Source organism: Python bivittatus, unplaced genomic scaffold (assembly GCF_059951505.1).
Source record: "Python bivittatus isolate LINGU-HERP-01145 unplaced genomic scaffold, Pbiv_v1 ctg000080_np1212, whole genome shotgun sequence".
NCBI classification, from domain to species: Eukaryota; Metazoa; Chordata; class Lepidosauria; order Squamata; family Pythonidae; genus Python; species Python bivittatus.
In genome coordinates, this window is record NW_028277035.1 from 71,396,114 (window position 1) to 71,421,223 (window position 25,110).

The 25,110-nt window shown below is 35.0% G+C and overlaps 1 protein-coding gene across 2 annotated transcripts in view; it reads right to left on the reverse strand.

The window, feature by feature from the left end:
- The window catches only part of LOC103056103 (contactin-4), a 247,391-nt gene that overhangs the window by 78,099 nt on the left and 144,182 nt on the right, over positions 1-25,110 (reverse strand). For both annotated transcript variants that reach the window (XM_088134333.1, XM_088134332.1), the window contains exon 9: positions 6,957-7,084. In XM_088134333.1, coding sequence (XP_087990459.1) covers positions 6,957-7,084 — 128 coding nt within the window. The remainder of the gene's footprint in view (positions 1-6,956; positions 7,085-25,110) is intronic.

Below are 25,110 nucleotides of genomic sequence, written 5' to 3' on the forward strand. Positions count from 1 at the left end.
ACTACCTGTAAGTCATCAAAATTCTTGTTTGGCTTTATTGGATACTTCAGAGGATATTAATATGGTTTGGTTATCTTTGTTTGCTGGAGATAAATTTGAAGGCATGTTAATGCATAAGAATTGGACCATGTTGCTCCATATTGGTTTAGATTTTTAATACTATTAATTGTTGATAAGGTTAATAAGACAAGGGAATTAGGATTTAAAGATATCAATGTGTTGTTAAATTATAACTGTAAAATTTAGAATGTATCTATTGAGACAGAACTTTGGCTGTATCATGCCTCAGTTGTCTTGGAAAGACACTAGTACTCCCATTTGATCTGTTTTAAAGCAATAAAAAATTAAAGATCTTAGCTTAGTTTACATAAAATAATGCAATCATGCTTGGAGCAACACTGCATTTTGGTTGTCTGATACTGTGCTTTCTGTTAGCAAAGAATGTTGCATGTGGCACAGGTAGACTAAAGCTAGTAACCTGGTTCATATTTTCTCTATATTATTAAAAAGTGTTTGCAGCTTGACCAAAGCCATGATGGACAGGAGAGGCATGGAGAAGTATAATGAACGAATGGCGTTATTATAACCCGGACGTAGCTACATTTCCCTTTCTTTTCTTATCTCATGCTTTTAATTTCTTTAGCTTATTATTTCTTACTCCCTTTTTGTGCTTTGTGTAATATTGCGTATATTGTGTATAGTGTGATGAATGTCTGTGGATATATGTCTTTGCTTCAGACATAGATGCTCAGTGATATCAGCATAAAATGAAAGTACTTTCACAGTTTCTTTAGACTTCAAAAGAGTTTCCTGCATTCTATATGTCTTATTGTGGGATAGATGTTAATACTTGGATTCTCAAGTTGGAATTAATATCCATGCTTTATGACTTCTGGTATTTTCTCTGCTTCGTGTAGCATATAGCTCCCATTAATGATAATGATACTTTGATAGCTGAAAATGCAGAAGACCTGCAAGCTCCAGTAATAAAAGCCAAGGAACACAGTGAAAAAATGGGAATAAATTAAATATAAAGACTAAAGTAATGATAACAGGTACAACAACCAGCCATAGAATTGACAATGAAGATATTGAAGTGGTAGACAGATTCTGCCTTTTAGGATCAACCATCAACAGTACAGAAACAAGAAGTAAAAAAACAAACTAGCACATCAATAGAAGAGAATATATGTAGCTCACGGCTGAACTGTGGAGTCCTTGGGGTTCTCTGCGCTTGGTTGTTTTCTTGCAGACATTTCGTTACATGTCTAGGTAACATCTTCAGTGCTAGAAGGGAGTGGAGTTTGCTCTTTGTTTATATACAGTAATTTGCCTTGTCAGTGTTGGTGGGGGAATTGTTTTTCCTTGGTAGGTTGATGAGTTCCATGATTCTGGGTATTTTGATCTTAGTGTATTTTGCTCCAACTAGTTGTATCATTACCAGGAACCACAACATACAACATAGCAAAAGAACTTACAAAAAAGCTTGGACATTTCACAGAGGGGAGCGAATATCCTATCAACTCCCCACTACAATGCCTCCAGAAAATCAAAGACCTAAAAATAGAGGAAGATGAAATTATGGTTTCATTTGATATCACGGCACTCTTTACATCCATATGTCAGATTCAGCCGGCATGGCACGACATGGCGAAAGTGCTGCTCAGCTTCGCCTAGTCAATTTCACCGCCCAGGAGCTAGCAGAGAAAAAGGGGAAGTGAAACTGCGAACTGATTGGCAACAGGTGGCGGGGCTTAACTCAAAACCGCAAGCAGATACTTTGTATCAGCACAGCTTCCCTCGGGCGTTGCAAACAAAGGAAAGCGCAGAGGCTCAGAAGCGAAGCAATCAAGGAGCAATCGAGAACTCCCGGCTTTACGCGCAAACAGGCAAACCCAACAAAGGCAACAACAGCACAACCCATAGACTGCAATTAGAAAGACAAAAGCACTGGACTGAATATGCCATTTGGGCGGGGGGGGGATTACCTCGGGTGATCTGTAACTAAGCAATGGGTAAAGTGTGGGAATGGGGAAGCTATAAAATACCATGTAAGCTATGCCAAGCCAACCCTGGCTTTGTCTGTACTTACTTACGTTATGCTTGAGTAAACTTCTTTGCTGAACACACGTGTCACAAGAGTTTCTCTGAGACAAACGGGGTAAACCTTACACCATAGACCCAGAACTAGTGAAAGAATCCATGGCAGCAGTACTACACAGCACACCTGACCTAACCAAATACACTAAGATTGAAATACCCAGAATCATGGACCTCATCAACCTTTGCCTCACTACTTGTTTTCAGTTTGATGGACAAATATACCAACAAATCAGAGGAACACCCATGGGATGTTCACCACTGTCAGGACTCACAGCAGAGATTGCAGTGCAATGTCTAGAAACTATGGTACTTCCATGCATACAACCAAAAAGTATGGATCTGGTATGTAGATGGCACCTTTGTCATATTAAAAAAGGAACAACCAGAGAAGACACAGAAAACAGTCAACAACATCTTCAAAGGAATAAACTTCACAAGGGAAGAAGAAAACAACAACACACTATTCTTCCTGGATATCCACATTAACAGAGGAAATGATGGCAAATTAAAAACACAAGTCCATGAAAAAACCACCCACACTAACCAAGTGCTCCATTACCAAAGTAACAACCCAACCTCCCACAAGAGGAGCTGTGTAAGAACATTATTCAGATGAGCACAAATGCACTGCAGCAATCCAGAACATCAGAAAAAAGGAAACAGACCATCTACACAACATCTTCCAATAAAATGGATACCCACGCAACTTTATCAAAAAGCGTCTGACCATTCAACCCATTACAGCACAACCAACATAAGCTATGAAAAGGATAACACTGCCATACATCAGAAACGTCTCGGAAACAACAGACAGACTATTACAACCACATGGCATCACCATAGCACACAAATCAACTAAAGCCCTCCAAAATATCTTAAGTAAGCCAAAAGAACCAGTAGCCCAAGAAGAAAAAACAGGAGTCATCTAAACATACAATGTAAGGACTGTAACAACCACTATGTAGGTCAGATAGGCAGAAGACTAGCGGAGTACATCCATTAACACCAACTAGCAATCAGAAGACACAATGAAAACTCGTTAATCTCACAACACATGGACAGACTCAACCATAGCTTCAACTGGAGAACTGTCAGCATCTTAGACCAAGCTAAATCCAAAAACGGGACGGAATTCCTGGAAGCTTGGTATTCAGACAAGGCAGCCATCAACAGGCATATAGAGATAAACAACATTTATCCACAATTCAAAAGAGACAATAAAGAGGAAACAAAAGGACCAGAACACCTCCTCACCAGCAGTCAACACCCAGATCAGCAGGGATTAACACCAGGATTAATGCCAGACAAACAGTGAAGCAGTAAACATTATCCTAATCGAGGAGCTACCAACTCAGACAAACAATCAAGCAGTAAACAACAATCTAATCTAGGAACTACCAAGGAAAAAACAACTCCCCCACCAACACTGACAGGACAAGTTACTGTACATAAACAGAGAGCAAACCCAACTCCCTTCTAGCAGTGAAGATGTTACCTAGATGGATATCGAAACGTCTGCAAGAAGACAACCAAGCTCAGAGAATCCTAAGGACTCCACAGACTAGCACATGTTAGAGTGGCCATGAAGGCCTTAGAAATGATATATAGATGCCATGATGTGTTTACACCTACAAAGATCAGAATAGTGCAAGCAATGGTATTCCCCATGACACTCTATGGAAGTGAAAGTTGGACTTTCAAAAAGCAGGACAGAAAGAGTATTGACAAATCTGAAATTTGGTGTTAGAGAAAACTCCTGAGAATACCATGGACAGCTAGAAAACGAACCAATGGATCATTGGACAAATCAACCCAGAGCTGTCATTCAAGGGTCAAATGACCAGGCTCAAATTATCATACTTCAGACACATTATGTGAAGACCCGTCTCTCTGTAATGCTGGCAAAGATGGATCGACTAATTACAGAGGTGATGGTGCACCATTGGAAAACTTGGAAGACCAGGTTAGGGACATTGAGAAAATCTATCTATGTGGTCTCTAAGAGTTGACACCGACTTAATGGCATATAAGCAGTCAATAAAAGGACTGAGTCAGAACTAATCACTTTGACTTTATGACAAAGTAAAGGGATTCTTAAGCTATTTTAACAAAACATGAATTAAGTACCTATACTTTGTAGGAAGCAGTCATCCTATAAAAGTGATAGTTAAGTAGATATCAGCCAGATACTGAAATATCAATTTAGTGATCCCAAATGTATAAAAAATTCCTATCTGCCAACAGTTCATGCTATAAATGTGAACAAGAAAGTCAATATCCATAGTGCTTATGCTAAAAGGCCAAAGGACAGATTCTGCTATCCCCTGCAGCAGATTTCTACAATGTACATCTGGGGATGCTACAGTAAAAAAAATGCAAATATAGGACAAGAAAAACTGAAGATTAAACAAATTAAATGTATCACTGGAGATTTGGTGTATCACAGGAAACTGATTATTGTTGTTAACTATATTATTACTATTATTTAAACTTATTATTATTTAAAAAATAAATTCATTTCCCAAATTTTACAGCTCTAAACTTTACACACACACATACACACACACACTCTAATATATTCTTACAAATGAATGTACATATAGTGTGTATTTAGCTTTAACAGAAGTCAGCATCCCTTTATAGCACACAGTGCAATATGCATAGAAAAGTAGATATATAGGCAAGAAAGCAAACTGGCCCCCCTTTCACTTTGGTCTGGCAGAATTAAACTGTCTGGGTTATAAAACTGTGACTGATTACAAAGCAGTACATCAATATCTTTTGATCTGTTTTCCAATACATGGTCTTTTTTCACTCCTGCTCCCATCCTCAAGAAGAGGGAGATGAAAAGTGTTTATCAGATTTATAAAGACTTACTATATCAGATGCAAGAATGCTCATCAAAAGTGTACAATTTAATTTAAAGCATTAGTATCAGCACATCTGCTCAATTAGAAATGCTACTACTGACATTTTACTATTCCATTTAATTTGGTAAAAGAGCATTTCTAAATACATGTTATGGAACCTTGAGGTATGTTAAAAGAAGAATACTGGCTACAGTATTATAATTATGTTTTGATTATAACTTGGGAAAGATAAGACTGGTATTGCAAGGAAAACAGGAATATGTACTAATTTTATCACAGCAAGACAAATTACACTGATGTATTTTGGAGTTTTTTTAAAAAAATCTTACATCAATTGCAGTACTTATTTTTTGTGGGGAGGAGTCTCTAGCTTAAATCAATAAAGTTAAATGCTAGAAGAGTCAGATAACCAGCAATGTGGTCCAGCAGAGTACTAGACAATAAATTTGAGCTCCAATTTTTTGCTTGATTATAGACTCACTACTACTATCATTATTATAAAGCCAATAATAACCACTTTTTAGTGTTGATTTAGTAGTTATTAAGAGAAAAAAAGGACAGCACTTTTGCCTCCTAACACCATAATCCTAAACCAGTTCAACTGTGTACGAAATTGCAGTCTTTATTTCTTTCAGACAATTATTTGGAAGTGTACCAGAAGCAACATTCTCTTCTAAACATAATGGCACCATTTCTGTCGCAGCATCAGTAGCTTGATAAATGTATCAATGTAATGGAGCAAGGAAGGAATGGGGAAACCTCACAGCAGGAAGAGGAAGCAAAACAAAATATGTTCACTCTGTTTTCCTAATTGCAGCTATTTTCTCTAGTTCCATAAAAATCAATGAATTGGTAAAACTGATTAAACCACATGCAGTTCTTGGTTAGCTTCTCTCATAAAGGAAACTTTATATGTTTGTCTATAAAACGCTACCAAAGCATATATGTGCCTAGAGACTACAGACACATAAGAGTTGGGTTGTTGAAACTAAGCAGAACTTGCCCTGTAAGATAACTGCTGAATGGGAGACCATTGGGGTTCTGCATATAAAGCATTATTTGCTCATGGGATTAAAATGGGCAATAAAATACAAAACCAATGGAAAAATGTATATGCTAGCTTTAAAAGCAGAACAAAAAATTGTCTTGATGAAGAGAGAATGCATACAGAAAGGAGCTTTCATCAATAATTACATATGCAGCACCAAACATGCTTCATATAAAATGTATTAATGCAGGGAGTCCAAAGTCATTAACCTTTGGGATGGGTTTATATACTAGAGAAGTGTGGTATATTTAGTTCATTTTATACTTGCAGTTGATGGTCTTATCTAATCTTGCCCCCAATCTGTTATAGAGGATCATCTTTAGAAAGACTGCTGTATTATTTTGCCTTACAATGTAGTAAGTCGATTGTACTGTGTTCACTCTTCTGCTCACTCTGCTGAGTGGCCTGTGGATTTCTGATCTGAATTCCTGCCCTGAGTGCAGTATTTTCAGAACAATGCACATTTTCTTAACAAAGGATGCAGCAGTATATTAAAAGCAGAACAAAAGAGATGCAAAAGCAATTAAAAAAAAAATACATTCGGTTTAAGAGTTTTACAAACCTTGGAGCTTATATGTGAGTGTGGCATTCACTAAATTATTTTCAGTGAACATTTTTATTAATACTATCTTTCTACAGGGTGAGAAAGGAATTTCACACCTGGTGTGAAACGTGAGGAAGAAGATTTAGTATGCATAAAGATAATTGTGAGTGTGAGTGTAAGGATTTTCCTATAAAGAAGAAACTAACAAATTTGGCAATTACATTTTTCAAAGTACATAATTCCTATATGTTTTCATATATATTTCAGGAAAGTAGCATTTCAGAAGTCTATTTGCAAATTTCATCTAAGATCATAAAACTTCCCAAGATCTATAAATTCAAAGATGTCCTATTGGAGCTCAGAGAAAACAACCTGGTAAAGAATATCTTACCTTTCACAATCAGGTTCCCAGTGCTGCTAGCTACCCCAAAATGATTTGTTGCTATACATGTGTAACTCCCAGCATCTGCTTTGGTAACGTTGGCAATCTTTAGAGTTCCATCTTCCAAAATAGTATGTCTGTAAATAGATAAATGCAGGTAATACTTAAACAAAAAAATGAAGAATTTATTTTTAAACAGTTTAAACAGCTAAGGAACCACTGGCATTTGTTATGGAAGTTTGTTTGAAAGAATCTTCTAGAGGCTGTAAAGCATTAATGTCAGGTACCATTTACATGAGGCTTCCTTATATTGGTTTGGCAATATACATAACACACAAGGAACTGGGAAGATTGAGAGACCACCAATCAAGAAACCGTTCTATTACAATTAAGAAGAATAGCTTAGTGTTCTTTAACTTTGGTTGAGTGGTTCTAGATATTACAGCGAATTTGTAATGTACGTTGTAACTGTCCTTAAGGGTCATATTTAAGAACACAATCATGTTGCATGAGCCAACAATCCATACAATTTAACATTCTCTAATCTATAGGCATTTTTCCCCCTATACTGTGACTTCTGATTCATGGGGCAATCAACTCATTCCCCCAAAAGTACAAGTAGCACTGGTACTTATGATGTGGTGAGATTAAGGCCCAAAGGACTTCAGCTCCTGATGTGTGTGAGACAAAAGATCTCTGCAAATATCTGTATGTTACTGACAGAACCATGAACCAAGAGAAGTTTGTTAGGATAGAAATGTAAGACTGAACATTGACTTTTTGGGAACCAGCAAACTGAGAGAGACTGGAATAAGTCACTTCACATCAGAGGACCATTGGATCTACTGCAGACAAGAAAATAATAGAAGCAATTGAGTATCCATTATTATTAACAAAAGGGTGTCAAAGTTGGTGATTGGATACTGCCCTCAAATGATAGAATGACCTCAATTCAAGTTCAAGTCAAGCCAGTGAGTATCATGGTGATTCAATTCTGTGCTCCAAACTACAAATGCAGAAGAAATGGAACAGTTATATGATGACTTGCAGCACTTTGTTGATATAACAACAAAAAGAGATGTCATGTTAATTAGAGGTAACTAAAATGTCTGTAAAGTTTGGAGTAAAACAGCGTATGGAATAATGGGAAAATTTGACCTTGATGTGTGAAAAGAATCTGGAGACAGACTAATAGTGGTCTGCCAAGAAAATTCAGAGTTTATGGTAAATACCTCTTCCAAAAACCTAAAAGATTACTTTATATATGGACATTGCCGGATGGACAACACTGATACCAAATTGACTATATATTCTACAAACAAAGATGGAGAAGCTTTATTAAATCAATAAGACCTGTGCTAACTGCAGCTCAGACTTCTCAGACTTCACAAACTTCTAGCAAAATTAACAATTACCTTGTTTCTCCTTGCAAAAAAATTTCGTTCATATTTTCATTTCATTCATACTTTAAACTACTAACAGGCAATTTTTATCTTTGATTTGCAGAAGGAAGTTGTGCAATCATCATAATTTTTAATAGAGCTTTGGCAAGCTTCTATAAAACCCTCAAATAAGAATGGGCCTAGCTGTGGGTGTTTCTTACACTGAAGATTGGATTATATCCCTAAGTACTGTAATTACTGTAATAGTAAAATCCATGAGACATTCTTAACATAGTGAAATAAATTTGTTATCTGATTTGTTGCTCACCCTGCCTAACTGGTACTTCATTACTAGGCTCAAAGTTTGCACAATCTCCATACTCTAGTTGATCCATACACACAAAAAGGCTGTTGACAGCAAGCACTTCACTCCTATAGTAAACTGGCATATCTAATTGGCTGGCAAAGGATCTGGTACTAAAGAGGGTGCTTTCAGAGATCTCATCCGTGACCTCACAGGTTCAGCAAATTCTTGGAATTTGTACTAGGGAATAAAATTATATCAAAATGATCCCATTGATCCTTCCACAGTTATAATGTTGTGCAAACATTATCTCAGCCTTTTCCATCTACATTGCTGATTGTCAGATCCCGGTAAAACAATGGCAGATTTAGCAGAAAGATATCTGCATTGGTGATGTCTGGAAATTTCAACAACCAAGGAAGTAACCACCTCTCAGCTTATTTGGCGTTCTTTGTTTCTGCCAGCAGGAAAACCATTACCCAATCAAGTCACTGAACTCCTTATCTTTTCAATACTTTATATCTAATATCACTGAATTGTTTGAATCCCTAGCTCAAAAAAGAGTATTCTTTGATTAATTATGGCAGATAAACATATTGATAATGGTTTTTAAAGATGAGATGTTAACATTAAACATTACTCAGCTTACTGGGAATCAAATATGTTTCAACTGACAGATTTCTGTAAGCAATTTCATAAGGTGCAGCTCAAAAGTGGTGCTGCAAGTACTTGTACAGAAACTCTTGACCTTGACCTAATGAAAGAAAAATTGCTTGATAAGGTATATTTAACATTTATATATATTTAAAAATCAAATGTGTCATTGTTTCAAAGAAGTCTTAGACTGTTTTTGTCCATGTATCTAGAAATAAGATCTACTCAACCCACTGGAACTTACTGTTAAGTAGATGTGCAAAAGATGTACTGTTATCTAGGGCTGCAGGATCTGGGTTGTAAAATTCAGAAAACTGCTTAGGGGCAGCACAGAGAGTATTCTGTATTTCTTTGCTGCCACCTAGTGATCATCTGTATTTTTACTGCCCTAATCATATCTTCTCCAACTGAGTCAGGGGCTGATTAGTCCTTAGATGGAACTCCATCATGGAAGAAGGCAGTGGCAAGTCACTTCCCTGTGGTTGCCAAGAAAACTGAACAGATGTATCCATTAAGTCAAATCTGACTTGAAAAAAAATTTTTTTTTTAAATACCTTTGATTCAGTCCTGGCTCCAGGTGACTGCCTAGATAATCCCTGCAGTTTTCTTGGGAATATTTTCAAGGCAGGATAAGAACTCACAATCTCCCAGTTTCTAACCTGGTGCGTTAGCCACTATACCAAACTGGTTCTCTGAAGGAAAGTGATTTTAGTTTTAGGAAATTAAAAGTTTTTTAGCCAATGCAGGTTCAGCGCGTTTTCAGCACAGTTATAACTGGACACACACCTTTGCTTAAGCTTTTACTCCTATGTAAAAGCTTCCTGTCTCAACAAGAGCCAATAAATAATTTAAGGCACCCTGCCTGCTTCTTTCATTTTGTGGACTGATTAACAATATAATTAACAAGATAATTTGTTAATATAACCTATAAACATATGACAAGTTAATACCGTTTCAGTAAAACAATATCGAGAAAACTATTCATATAAAACTATTCATATAACAAATATTGATAAAAACAATACAACAACTGATAATGACAGGAAGGGAAAGTCCTTTGACCCATTTCATCTTTTCTAAAGCCCATATTAACACTAATGTCTACACAAATTTTATCTGAATGTAACATTCAGGATATGGGTTTTCTGGTGAAATAAGGGAGGAGAATTCATTTACCTACTTGGTAATTTGGTAATTAAAAAAACACACAGACAGAAACACATACAGAGGCATACACATAATGTTATTCAATCGCTTCTGACTTTTCATGAGCAAATGGCTATCATTTTGGCAGGAATGTCTGGTAGCTATTTCTTCAAAATACAAAATATACGCTACACATTTTCATTGCCTTTACACAATTTCAAAGCACATATGTTTTATAGCTTTAATAATTATACATTCCTACCTGGGACTTATTGTTAGGATAATATTATATCCATCAATACTACCTGCTAACCTCTTTCCAAACCCAGTTCAAATTACTAGCCTTAACTTTTATCCTCTAAATTGCTTGGGGTCTTCTTAGCTCAGAGAATTGCTTCTGTAATATATATGCATTCCAACAGAAGAGAACCAAGCTCAGGGAGCACCAAGGACTCCATATGTGCATTCATACCCAATATGTACTGATATTATTTTCAGAGTCCCTTTACTAAATGTCCTTCATAAATAAGGACCATTGAATAGCTAAAGAGAAAGAGCTAACGTATAGTGACTATGAAAGAGCAATAGAAGATGCCTTCATTATTAATTTGGGGAAAATTGCAAGTATCTTGGACTGTGTTAGTAGTCAATCAATCAGTTGGTCTGTCTATTCCCTTGAGGGGATGTTGACCTGAAAGGGCAGGAGGAAAAAGATAGGATATAAACCCTGGGACAGACGGACGGACATACAGTGTGTGTGTGTGTGTGTGTGTGTGTGTGTGTGTGTGTAGGACTTGATTCTGTTTTTTGCATTATATAAAGCTTCTGCATAATATGTCAGTAGAGGTAGACCAGCTCAAGAAACCAGCTCTACAGTAAGGTTATAACAATACTTATAGTAACAGAATTTTGAAAGTCTGCTTGTGTTTTACCTCCCTACCTCTTATATCCTATTGAGTCAGGGAAGGGCCAGCCTGAGCCTTTTCCCACTATCTCCTTTCCCAGGGTTTAAGAAATGCTTCTGCCCTTGTTTCTTTTAATGGCTTCTAAGTATTCCCTTCAAGGCCATATCCATGGCTCTATACAATATTACTTCCTTCTTGTCTGCAATAAAGCAACTTATTTTGCAGTGTTGAGCCTGTGAAACTTCTGCTATTAGCTAGTCAATGAATGTGGGGTTGAGTTTTGGGTACGGATTTATTGCCATGCCTGGATAAAGCCTGACCGTGGACCATGTCCATTGAAATACTATGAGTTATTACTAAAGGTAGGCCAAGGTGGACCATACAGGAAACAAGAGCTGAACCCAACGACACCTATTTATTTTTTGTTATAAGAATTTATTTATGCTACATTTATATTGGGTCTAATCAAATTTGTTCAGATTTTTACTTGAGTAATTTTAAATTATTTTAAATCTTATCATTAATCAGTTGGAATACTACTATAAATAGCTTCACTTCCCATTCTTTAGGTACACATCATCTTGGAAGCGTATTACATGTGGTGTTAAATTTTTGAATCAGAAAGTGAATTGTTAGTGAGTTATGTGCTGAGCTGGGTACCTATTTGATATCAAACCAGTCTAAAATTGCAGTACGCTTTAGTTTAATGAAAAGTGAATTTGCTTTTCTTGAAGGAATACATTTTAAAGTAAAAAAAAAAAAAATCAATGTGAAAAATTCTGGTATTTTACATAAAATAAATATTTGTTCAATAAACATATAGACATAAAGGTCTAAGGGGATTTTTAATGAGATTAGAGTCCATAGGGTTCTGAATAAGCTGATAGCAAAGCGGCTTGTTTATAATATAACGGTATTCTTCAGCAGAATGAAGTATCTGTTTTCACATGTATTTTCTTAACCAAAATGCACATCCTCCCCAACAGATAATATGCAAAATAGCTCTCACAAAGTCTTTGTCTTCTGAGGTAAACTTGGAATACAGCTTTGCTAGGCTCCTGTGTCAAAATGCTTCAAAATGTATTTTTATAAGCCATTAATCTCTTATAGAGCAGTGGGCTTCCTTTAATATCCATGAATTTTGACAATCCTAGATAAAAATTGGAGATGTAAATCTGCTGATACAATTTAAAAGCTAGGTTAGCACAAAGGACTGCTTTTTAGTTATGTTTTTTATCAGCAATAAAAAAAGTGATAATTTTGCACTGGGAAAAATAAAGCGGATAATGAAGTATTTTGCATTTCTATAGAGATAGGTCATCTTATCTATTATGTATTTACATTATCTGTAAAATACAGTAGCAGTTGATCTTTGTGGCAGACGAGATTTCAAAGCCACAGAGACTTCGAATACGTCTGGGTTTAGGAGATAAATCGAAGCTCTTTTTATTAAAACTAAAGCATTTTTAACTCTGAAATCTTCAAAATATGATGGGTACTTCCATGTTACAGAGCCATGTAGCTAACTCAGATCTTTAGAAAATTGTATAAACTTAATACAACTTTACATTTTAAAGTATATAAAAATAAAATTGTGTCAGTCAAAAACCAGGACCTAAGGTTAATCATATACACATATTTACGGGTTTCATGAAGCAATTCTGAATGCGTTTTACTGAATTATCCTGCCTATAAAATTTCCATGGCTCTATTATAGCTGTTGTCACGCCATGGTTTTCAGTTTCAGGTGACTTTGATCAATGATTTGTTCCTGACCTATGATTCATTTAAAGTTTCACTTTTACCTATAACAATGTACAGCTACCAACAGAATGTTGAAGAAAAATCAAATCCCAATACCTTTCAGTATGTAGTTAAAAATGACCAGCTAGTATCCCTTGCTGTACAGGAATAAATAGCCTCAGTGTTTTATGTTTTAGTGACATGCTGACTGAATTAAAGCAATATTCTCTCTTGAGTACTTATGCTTTAATATGCCTTTGAAAAATTCCCAGAACATACAAAACTACAGCACCAGAATTTTGTCTTGGCTTGCTCTAGATACCATATTGGAACAGACTAGCAAGATACTTTTGGGGAAACTTTCCATCAAATCAGGGAATTCTTATTTTTTCATTCTTAGAGATATAAAAGAAGTAGGGCTGTGTTGGGAAAAGAATGGGAGATGCCATTTTCCAAATCAGTTTTAAAAATTGTGGCACATTGTGGCAAGACTGTAGTGAGCAAACTAATTTGTAGCCTTCACTGATTACACAGAAGCATGTGAAGAAGATGTGCTCCCTAAAGCTAACCCTTAGCCTGATATGCAGATGTTAGCTATGCAGGCGCTATTTATCATGTTCCTACAGTACAGTTTATTAAAGCCAGGTGGGAAGCAAATTGTTTCTTTTTCATCCTCATAGCTTAACCATCACAGCAAGCAGTATTCCAGTAACAAAGGAAGTTCATTAATGTCAGGTTTGATCATCCCTCATATATCTTTATAAATAGCTTCTTAATTTAATTTCTTTACAAATAACTTTTTAATACAAAGTGTATTTATGTATCTTGTTATCACTGTGATAAAGGTTTTACCATGCTGAAATGTGGATGTGAAATAAGTTATGAGTACATCAATTTACTGAATAGAAGCAGATCATACAGCCTGTTAATTAAGCAAATGTGAAAAACACATCATGCTTAACCAGAAGAATGATTTTTCCCCATTTACATAAGAACATAAGTAGTGTCCTGCTGGATCAGACCCCTGACTCATCTAGGCCAAAAGTCTGTTCTCACAGTGGTCACCAACTGTACAAAGAAACCCAGTAGTCTCTCAGCAGATGGTCTTCAGAGGCAGTCATACTGCCAACAAGGCTAATAGCCATTGATCCCCATGGCTTCCATGAACTGGTCCAACCCTTTTTGGAAGTCAGCCAAGCTGGTAGGCAGCATCAAAGCTCATGGTAGTGAATTCCAAAGTTTAATTAAATGTTGTGTAAATTTTTTGGGGGTTGGGGGGAGGAGTCTGTCCTGATTCTTCCAAGATTCAATTTCATCGGATGATTTCTGGCTCTAGTACTCCCTGGGAATAAGTCTTAATGGCTGAAGTTTCTTTGCTTGGTAGCAAAACATCTTTAACCCAGAAATTAAAGGAACATCTGTGTTTCAAAAAATTTAAATGAAACTTAAATTACAAAATTTGCATTGTCCTTATTGATAATGCTGATAAAAAGAGAGTTCTACCAAGAGAAAAACCATCTTTTGAGGAAAGACTCTTAAATAAATTATAACTAACACTTATAAATAGCATGTTGATAGCTGTTTTCTATTAATACCAAATGTTCTTCATATATATATATATATATATATATATATATATAAATGCCAATCTTTAATGGATCATTTGCTCTAATCTCCTTCAAGATAATGGCCAGTTATTTTTCTTTGCAGAAGCTTTTTCAGTGACTGACAAACAGCCTGGAGATGGCTGTGAAACCAGCCAGATAATATGCTTTAATGACTAATTCATCTGCATGAGCTGAGGAGAGGTTTTCCTCATGAGACTAATCTTTTGAATAAATGCAAGTAGTCTTAAATGACAAATATTTAAGGAAAAAGAAAACTGATATAAGCAATATGAATTATTGTAAAGGAATTACCAGTGTTTTAAGAAGAAATAAATCTAAATATTTTGTTCAGTTAAAAGGAATATATTTGGGGATAGCATACTGTACCTTATAGATGTAGATACTTGCAGATAACAAAACGTGCATCTAATTAGAAGTATATAAACTTCTTCCAAATAATGAGTAAGAAGATTCATTGGTATAACGAGGTTGATCAGAATCATGTGAGTCGAGGCTGTTTGTATCCATCATGTGAATAATGCATGGTGTGTTTGATTACAGTCCAGTATTAGAAATAATGGACGGATATGTACAGATCTTTTTGACATAATCACTATTGGATCTCCAAGTAGATATATAGAGTTGTCAAGAAACTAGTTTAAAGTTACTGTTACAAGTAAATATGTGGATCTGTCAAGAAACTAGTTTAATGCTACTAAACTGTTAAACAAGTGATTCTAAACACTTCATCTATTGAGATGATGATACGAATAATACCCAAGAGAATATTTTGCATAGCCTAGGAACAATACAGAAAATGATCCTATCCTATTTTATTAAAAACAATAGTTCTCTGAAAAACTTTAAAGGGGAGGGGTGCATAATGTCTAAATAGGTTCAGAACATGGTAGGCAATCTCTTAGAGAGTTGCCTATAGGCCATTGATATCTTTGAAGATTAAGAACAACTTCTTGAATTGTATATAGAAAGGAAAGGTATATGTCTTTCAGCATTAACACAACATCAGCTTCAGGATATTCTTCAAGAAATATAGCACCTTAGCCAAGGGCATTTTTAAGACAATATACGTTTAAGAAATAAATGTTGTGTTCTGCTGCAACAACAAAGATGGGAAGGAATTTATTTTAATTTGATAGCTCTAATGCAAGAAAGTGGTGTACCCAAAAAAAAAAAAAAAAAAAGATTAAAGAACAAATCCTTTAAATGTCCATGTACAATTTTTAAAAATTGATTATCCTACACTATTTATAGCACCTCCAAAATGTGAAAAAATAAAGAATTGTGAATAAAACCCTACATATTTCTGTGTAGCAATTTCTCCTAGTATAAGCTTCCTTGTTCAAGAGAACAAGATTCTGAGTATTTGTGTGTATTACCCACAAGGCTGTGTGGCTAACACTTCCAACAGTGTTGATGAGCTGTTCCACGAAAACTTCAGAAGTTCATTCCATTGAATTTAACCCTAAATACATGATATTTCATTGGAGCTGACATCATATCATCACTTGAGTGGAAAAGATAATGGAAGAGACTTTCATTACTACAACTTTTTGTTTCATCTCTGGTATCCTGGATTGAAGCAAACAAATGTATTGTGCATGGTGCATAACACTACAAAAAAAACACGTGCAATTGTGAGTGGTTTTCACAGAAAATCTAAAGAGCACCATAAATAAATAAATTTCAAAAACCCACCATCCCCATTTCAAAAAGCATTGATTTTAATGCAGGATTCTGAAATATGACAGAGAAATCCATTATCACATAGACCGGTTTTGAATGACAATTGAAATGGACAGACTCCTAGTATAATTAGCAACTGTGAATTACAATCACTTGGAAGAACAATTCAATTTTGTAAGAGATAAATTGCTTAGAAAACTTAAAGGTGAATGGATTCTTGTATGACTGGGAGGAAGGTGGCTTTGGGAATGTACTTTGGTCACAGGAGGATAAGGTTGTAATAAAATGAAACTTCAGGAGGTCTTTATAATTGCCAATCACACTGAGCTGCATTTAGCCTATTGCCTATGAAAAATGGGCAATTAGATTTTTTCATCTCCCCAGTTCATACCTAATTCTTAATATTAATCTGATGCAGAATGTTAAATGTGCTTCATTCAAGAAGCAAATTGCTGCCGGTAATGTATTTCCTGTGTTCTCACCAGTGACCCTATAGCCAGGTTTGAGATAGATATGAGGTAGATTTTTGGCAGGTTATAAATGCTAATAACTACCATAAAATAAAAGGAATTATTTGTTCTACCAAAAAGGACATTGTTTTCACAATGTTTCTTTTTTGTATTAAGAAATGCTTCATACTAGCTTTTATTAATATGTGTACACTAGAAAGCAACATTTGATCTCCATTTAAATTTTTCCTTGTAGTTTAATTTCATATTTTCAAGCCAAGCATGAACTGGATGACATATCTATTCCAGAAGACCAAGAGAAAGAATTTATATTTGTTAATTATTATCTAGGAAGAAGAGCTAACCACAAAGTTACTGTTCTTACGTGCTACTGATAATAAAGTTAAACCAAGTCAATCCCAAAAGAAATTCCAAAAGAAAATAAATTAGTGCTAAAAACAGAAAGAACAGAACTGCTGAATGTGTTCAGCATAGAAATGAAAAGAAAACAAACTGGATCTGTGGCAGCTGATTATAAATTATTGCTCTAGTGTCTTTTCATGTGGTAATGTTACAGTGCTCAAACTTCTTTCAACAGTCCCAGATCTTGAATACAATTACACAGTAGAAAAAATTACAGTGCTACACTGTTTTTCTCAAGTTTTGGAGGCAGAAATAAAACAAGATGGCACTCTTCTTATTTTTTTTTTATTATTCTTATATAGGAAGCCATAATTGAAAAATACGACTTTTCTTGATTTCAATGAATACTGCACACTGTAAAAAGACAGACTTCTTGCTGAAACTTACACAGATCTTAAATATGTAGAAAGGATATTAATCCATTGGCAAAAATATATAATGTTAACATAAAACATAATACATAGAAAAACTAGAAAAAACACTCTCCCATTTCAGCCTAACACACAAATACACACACACACACACACACACACACACAATTGAATTTTAAACTCATTACAAGAAGCTAAGCTTTGAATGGAAAATAATGATCTACATTACAAATTAGTTCAGAACAATAATTCACAACTATGTGCTCCACAAATTGATTTACTTTATCACTTCTTATGTTGCATTCATATGCATAAAATTTCTATTACACAGGGTTAAAAAAAAGAGGATTTACAGGTAAAAGTTCATTCTCCAGTTGGGTTGAAGTGGGATCACCAAGGTAAACCTCAGTGATACACTATGTTATTTTTGCAACATTTCCCATTTTTCAGATGCCAGTGGAACTAGATGTATATTTTCCCACTGCTGTTAAAGTAACAATGGTAATTGGGTCAGGACCTCAATCGCTAAGTGACATGGTCATAAAGCATGACGTCACGTGACTGTGTCAACTTAAGACAGCAGTTCCACTTGCCATTGTTAGGCAAATCCCATGCAGTTGTTAGGTGCAGCATCACGTGATCACCATTTGCAACCGGCTCCTGGCTTCTCCATTGACTTTGCTTGTTGGAAGCCAGCGGTGAAGCTGCAATGTTGTAATTGTGAGCTGGCTGCTGAGTGCCCAAATCACAATCACATGACTACGGGGATGCTGTGACAGCCACAACTACAAGGACCCATCGTAAGTCTCATTCAGCACCATTTTATCTTTGAACAGTACCTGAACGAGTCGTTGCTGAACCAGGACTACTTGTAATGTAATTGTTTTCATGCAGAACATATTCCATTCCATGTAATAGTTCCACAAGAATAGAAGTTGGTTCATCTTATATTCAGTTAAGAGCTTATGTTATTTTTATGTTTTCGGACAGCTGGTACAGTTATTTAGGTGCCACTGAGTCATGTTTTACTCCTAGTGACAGTATGAAAAACATTGTCAGCTATGACATCAATAACTTGTATCTTTACTAAGAACATTCCACTAATCTCTTTCCAACCTATAATAGTATACTTTGCCTTATTCATTCTTATCCCTTCTTATATTTTCCCCAGATCTTAATCCTGCCAAGTTTAAATCTTTTTTCTAGTTTATTATCTGCTCCCATCATATCCAAAATATTTGAATTTCTGCTTACTAAGCATTACCCAAAGCAATAGTCTACCTTTATTTGGTCTGTGACTAACATAATGGTTCTTCCTGTAATACAAATATATACTTGTATCTAGATTTCACAACTACTGGAAAAAAATGCTTTCTGATCTTTGTTGTCAGTTAAATGTCTTTATCTTTCATGACCTTATTGCTTTCCGCCTATTAGACTCTCCTTTACTTCTCCAGCACGCTGTCCATCTTTAACTGTTCTTGAATCCCCAAAAATAAAGCCTGAGCTATTGTCACTTCTTTACCATCAACTGTAAATTTACTAAACATGCAGATTGCCACCATTTGTTTTTCTATTATTGAATATTATTATTCAATAATAATAATAATAATAATAATAATAATAATAATAATAATGTATTTTTATTATTGAAACATCCGTAATTTTTACTTTTCATTTTTATCTTCATAATAATCTGGTCTAGGTTTTTTCTTCTTTCAGTCTTCAAGTGGTCTTGTCTACATATCTCAAATTTAAGTGTTTCAATCTCTACTTTGGCTTCAGTTTTCAACTCTACCCAACCTGCTATTCTTCTAATATATTTACTGTACACGTTTAATAAATCTGGGGACCATATGTGCCTCGTCTCACATCTTTCTCTATTGAAACTGCATTGTTTTTCAAAATTTAGTTTTTACAATAGCTTCTTTATCCTTGTAAAACTTCCATAGAAGAACAATGAACAACACTCTCATTAGTTTTAATATGTTCAACATTTGGCATAATCTACAAAACAAGGGCCTGATTATAATCTATGAAGGAAAAGTAAATCTCCTTGTCTTTTCTGAAAACTGTATGTTCATATTGCATTTTACTCCCCCCCCATCTCCAGCTCTACTCTTTGTAACATCTTAATCAAAACATTGCTTCCTTGAGTAATTAGTGCAAAGCTTCTATTAAATGCACATTATCTTGCATTTCTTTTCAATATAAATATACAATATGTACTGAACTCTTCCAAACTCTGGGCACGTAGACTTGCTCAATTTTGTTGACATAGACTATTATCACTTTACTTGCCTCTTATCAATCAGCATTTCATCTACTTTCTATTTGACAGCTGATTTACAGCCTTTTCTACCTCACTTTCTACTGAAGTCAGTCCCTGAATATCTTTTCTCTCCACAAATGTTTTTGTCATTATGCAATCTCATTTGCAAGGGACTGCAAGGAAAACCTCATTGTTCTCTAAGCTTTCTCTTCTGTGATGACTCTTGACTCTTCATAACTTTGCTGTAAATTTCTCTGTGTTTTCTCTGCTCTTAAACTGAGCTCTGGATTTCCTTTTCTTGTTATATTCCTTTGTTTGATAAGATTCTCACTTGAGATACCTTTCCTTGTCCTTTCTTGCTTGAAGTTAGAAGCCTGTATTCAATCATCTAGTTGCTCAAGGCTTTCATCCTCCATCTTTCCTTGGTTATCATAATAGCTTGTACTGGAAACCTAGATCTTTTTCTCTTTGCCACTGGGAAAAATGTTGGTGTGAAGGGGGTGGTTCAGTTTTTGCAGTGTCTCTTATCTCTTGCTTTAGCTCCTCAGGTTCTTGTTTGCAGAAGTTAAACATACTGAACCTGTTCCTAGTCCTTACATTTATCAGTGACAAAACAGTATGTTTTAAGAGAGGAAATCCCTTGCATGGATCTCATATTCAAACATTAGAGTTTTGTATTGTATATTTAAAATATGGAAAGGGAAGCTGTGGCCATTCAGATGTTGCTTAACATCCTTTTCCCAGCCATTCCAGCTAGTAATTGCAAGAGGTACTGAGATGTGCCATTCAGCAACTTCTACAAAGCCATGTTTTCTCTACCCTGGATTTTAAAAATTCAATATGGGGTAAAAAAACAAACAAACTCAAAAGTTCTCCCATTTCTTTGCTGTGAGCATGATCTACATTTCCCAGAGCATCATGCATCACACCTACAAAACAAGCATGCCACAACCAGTATGCGATCACCAGGATAGGCTGCCACCAACCTCATGATACTTCTGATCTATCCAGCTGCAGAATTCTATCGAGGATTTCTCCCTTTAACTTAACCCTAGGAAAATAAAAAGAAAGGTGTTTTGGATCTTCCAGCCTAGAAATTTCTAAAGTTTGTGCCAACTCTAAAACACAGTAAGGCCATTTTTTGCAGATGGAAAAAAATCTTAAGAAATACTCTAATTAAAGCTATGAAGCCAATTAATATTTACTAGCATATTTTTTTCTCTGTTTTTACCATTCAAATCTCTGCCTTTTATTGAGATACTCCCTGTCATCTTTGTGTATCTCATGCTGAGGGTGGGAGAAGAAGTTTCACTTCCCATCTATTAGATCTATGCAGAGATCCAAATCTGAAGGGGAAAATGTGGTTTTTGAGTCCACACAGGCAAGCATGTTGTATCTATCAGGGATACCTTTTCCTCTCAGAAAAGACATGCTTTTGTTTAAGGTATTCCCACTATGGGCTGTATGTTGGCCTATGCACACACAAATCATATTCATATATATGTGTGTGTATGTATGTGTGTGTATACTGTATATGTGGTAAACAGTATCCAAACTGTTGCATGTAAACATTTTAACGGACATGCTTTTAAATACTGAATGCAGTTGATTATTTAAAGCTTGCATTAGATACTAGCTGCATCAAGTTACTTAGGTGAATAGTATAGGCTCTTGGAAATAAGACAGGTTGTAAAATACAATAAGCGAATTGTGTAACCATTACTATGTTAAGCTGTACATTTAGAACAAGATTAAATCTGGTGGTACAAATGGTTACGTTCAGGAATTTCAAATGCTGGTGTTCATTTCCCCCCCACCCCAACATTCATTTAATTGTTTCTGCCTTCTAAAGAAGTAAAGAAGTAGAATCAGCAACTCTAGAACTAGTTAGATGTAGGGGACATCAAAGGAAGCATCAGCCCTAAATGCTCCTTTCCTACTGGTTTTCACAATAATTATCTAGGCCTAAGCAAAAATGTCTACTGAGATATCATGAAACTTGTCAGCACTTCAGTAGACTGTAACGAGGTAAAAACCCCATGAAGTCAATAAACACAACTGGCTTATCTATGGCATATCATCCTGTAACAAAAAGTACAATGAGGTCCTTGAATAGAAGCTTCTACAAGTTCAAGTAAATGGTGTTTAGTAGTCTCTTTAATTCTAAGAATTAAACAAAAGAAACAATATACATATTGTGTAGGGCAAACATCATAAAACTACTAACTATAAAAGAGTGAAAGAACAATGTTGTGAAAAAATATTTCATTAAGGAGAATATATTTTGTTAGAATAGAAGGCCATATATGGTTGGTATTGTAAGAAAATCAGATTCTTTGTGTTTGTTACTTCTCGTTTTATGAAAATGAGTTAGCTTGCACAAGATGACAAAATGAAAGGAGATAATTAATGGTAAACTCTTGGGCTCAGTGAAAACTAAGTGATATATGGAGAAAACAAATGAATGGCAATAATGAGAAAAGATTTAGCATCAAATAACACATAATGAGATATTCTGAAAATAAAGACAATTTTTTTTACCCACCTGCATTTGTACAAAGATATTTTATCTGAAACAGAATTGTTTATAGGAACAGCATTTTCAGTATTATTTCTTATAATATTATCTTTATAATATAAGTATATATGATATAATGTATATATGATATAATACCATTACATTACATTACATTATATTATATTTATAATACTTCATTTTAAGGCAACATTTAATCTGAGCTGATAGTAACAGGACAGCCATTTTTTAGCCAAGTTATATCAGTCAGAGGGTATGAAGTTTTATAGAAGGTAACAATGGCTTTACTGTTACCCACCCAGATTTGATTGGGGAGTATAAAATATGCATTAAATATATAAATAAACTGGTATGATCTTTAATGTATGTTCATATTTTAAAAAACTGTAGCAAGTAGCTGCACTGAGTATTTGGGAAGTTGAAAGACAATAGCAAACAATAATAAAAATGTGAAGTAGGTCAAATTTGCAAAGACCCAATCCCTCATGCATCTCTGCTGGACAGAACCCATTCAAGCATTAATGTTGTTTGGAATGGACAGAACCCATTCAAGCATTAATATTCACATTAACAACATCTGTAGACTGCCCCATCAAACAACTCTGGTGGTGAACAGAAGAACTCAAAAATAGCAATTTCCCCAAACCTACTATTAATAGCAACACAACCCATATAGCATCAGATTGCCTGCTTCTATGCTTGCTAGGCATTAACATAATTGAAAACTGACTTAGAAGTTTTCATAAGCTTCCTGAAGGCCAGGAGCAAAGTTGTTCAAATGACAGCTGATGTGGGTGTGAAAGCGTTGCATGTATATCTGCGTGTTGGCTTCTAGGTTTAGCAAGCAGGGCTCAGCACTATATGTGGTGATTACTCCAGATATAATATTCTTTGGATTCTGCAACGTCTGCAAAGGACTAATAAGATTATCTGCTGGCATGATATGCTCTTTGAAAAAGTATTCAGTTGATCTCTTCCTCTAATGACAAAATATTGTAAAAAATTAAAAATAGAGAGAGGGTATCCAACTCTTTTTATGACATAATTATGAGGGTTCATCTGGGGGGATACACATAGACAATTTCCATATTTTTCAAATTATATGAAGAACAGCTTCTCAAACGCTCCAGTGAAATCTAGATGACCACAAACAGGTTTTAATTATAAAGTCATCATGGAACAACCTCTAGAAAAATTGGTCATTCAATATATTTATAGAAAACAATAACCTCTCCACTTGCTACTCTTTACTGTTTTTCACAGGAGTACATACTGTAAGATAAATGGTAATATAAATGATACTAATTTCCCACAATTAAAATAAGACAAAATTCATCTCTTAGGAATTAAGATAATGTGATTCAAGTAGAAAATATAATGTAAATTTAATATAAATATAATAAATAAATAAATATTTAATTCCAATTTCGGCATTACCTATTTTTTCTAGAACTGCACAGTGCCTGGTATTAGAAAGCAAAAAGGTGTTCTGCACTCTGTGAAGGTTCAAATGAAGGATCAGTCTGTAGGCTGTACAAACAACAGTACCTTTCTCTGATTTAATAGTCACATTTACACTTGAAAGAAAGGGCTAGACACTGACACTCTTGAAAACCCAGCAGCTGAGCCTAAGATCTAAATCAGTGCTTATGAATAATCATTCTTTATTTCTAGATCTGAATTTCTGATATATATCTAAATCTGTTTCATAGTACTAAATTATTTACTTTTTGGAGTCTTGATGGCACTTACATCGCCAAGAGAGGATTTCTATTATTTTGGTGATGAAGTATCTTTAATGACTGCAATTGTGTAACAGTACTCCGGGGCAAAATTCTTAATGCAAATGTATAGCTTTCAAGCACTGATAAGAGACACCTTTAGGGAAGGTTATTCATTAAGGGTACAATTCTACTTCATGAGAAGAATCCAAAACATGAAACAATAGATGTACTGTATATATTTGCAAGATAAGCTCTGCCTCTTGAGAAAGTATCAAACATCACACTTGGTTCTGCTTTGCTGTCGTTGTCAGCTTTCAGAGAAAAAGACCTAGCAGCACTATAACATTCATGTTATTACTATGTCTAGACACTCAGTTCAAACATGACACCGTACTGCAAATATTCCAAGCAAATAACTGAGTTGTTTTTCATGAAATAACAACATTCTATACACCTCCAGGACCTATCCTTAATCATGTAAACATAGACTGAAATACAACGCACAACAGTTTTTTGTTTTAATTTTGCATGGATGATTTTCCAAACTTAACTTCCACAATCCTGATTACGGAATACATTTTCAATCCTTTTTTTCAGAACTGAATATTAAATGAGCCTTAAATATTGAGGGAAACTTTTAAAGATGTATTATTCAGACAACAGAATTTCTTGTAAAAGGTTAAGAATTACTCACTTGAAAGGGAAAACAGCACTGGTTGGGGGTGATAGGAAATAATTCTAAGGGAATATTTTCATCTGTTATTGTGAATACTTCTATTATAGCTGAGTAATATTTTCCCTAATAATTCGCAAGGATATTCCATTTTGGCCAAGCCTTATTAACCTTAGTTTTGTCTAAGTTATAAAAGTCTCATTTAAGACAAAAGGATCCCCCCCTCTTCATGTGTTTGACCTCAATTCTCTTGGCATTTAGCAAATCTGT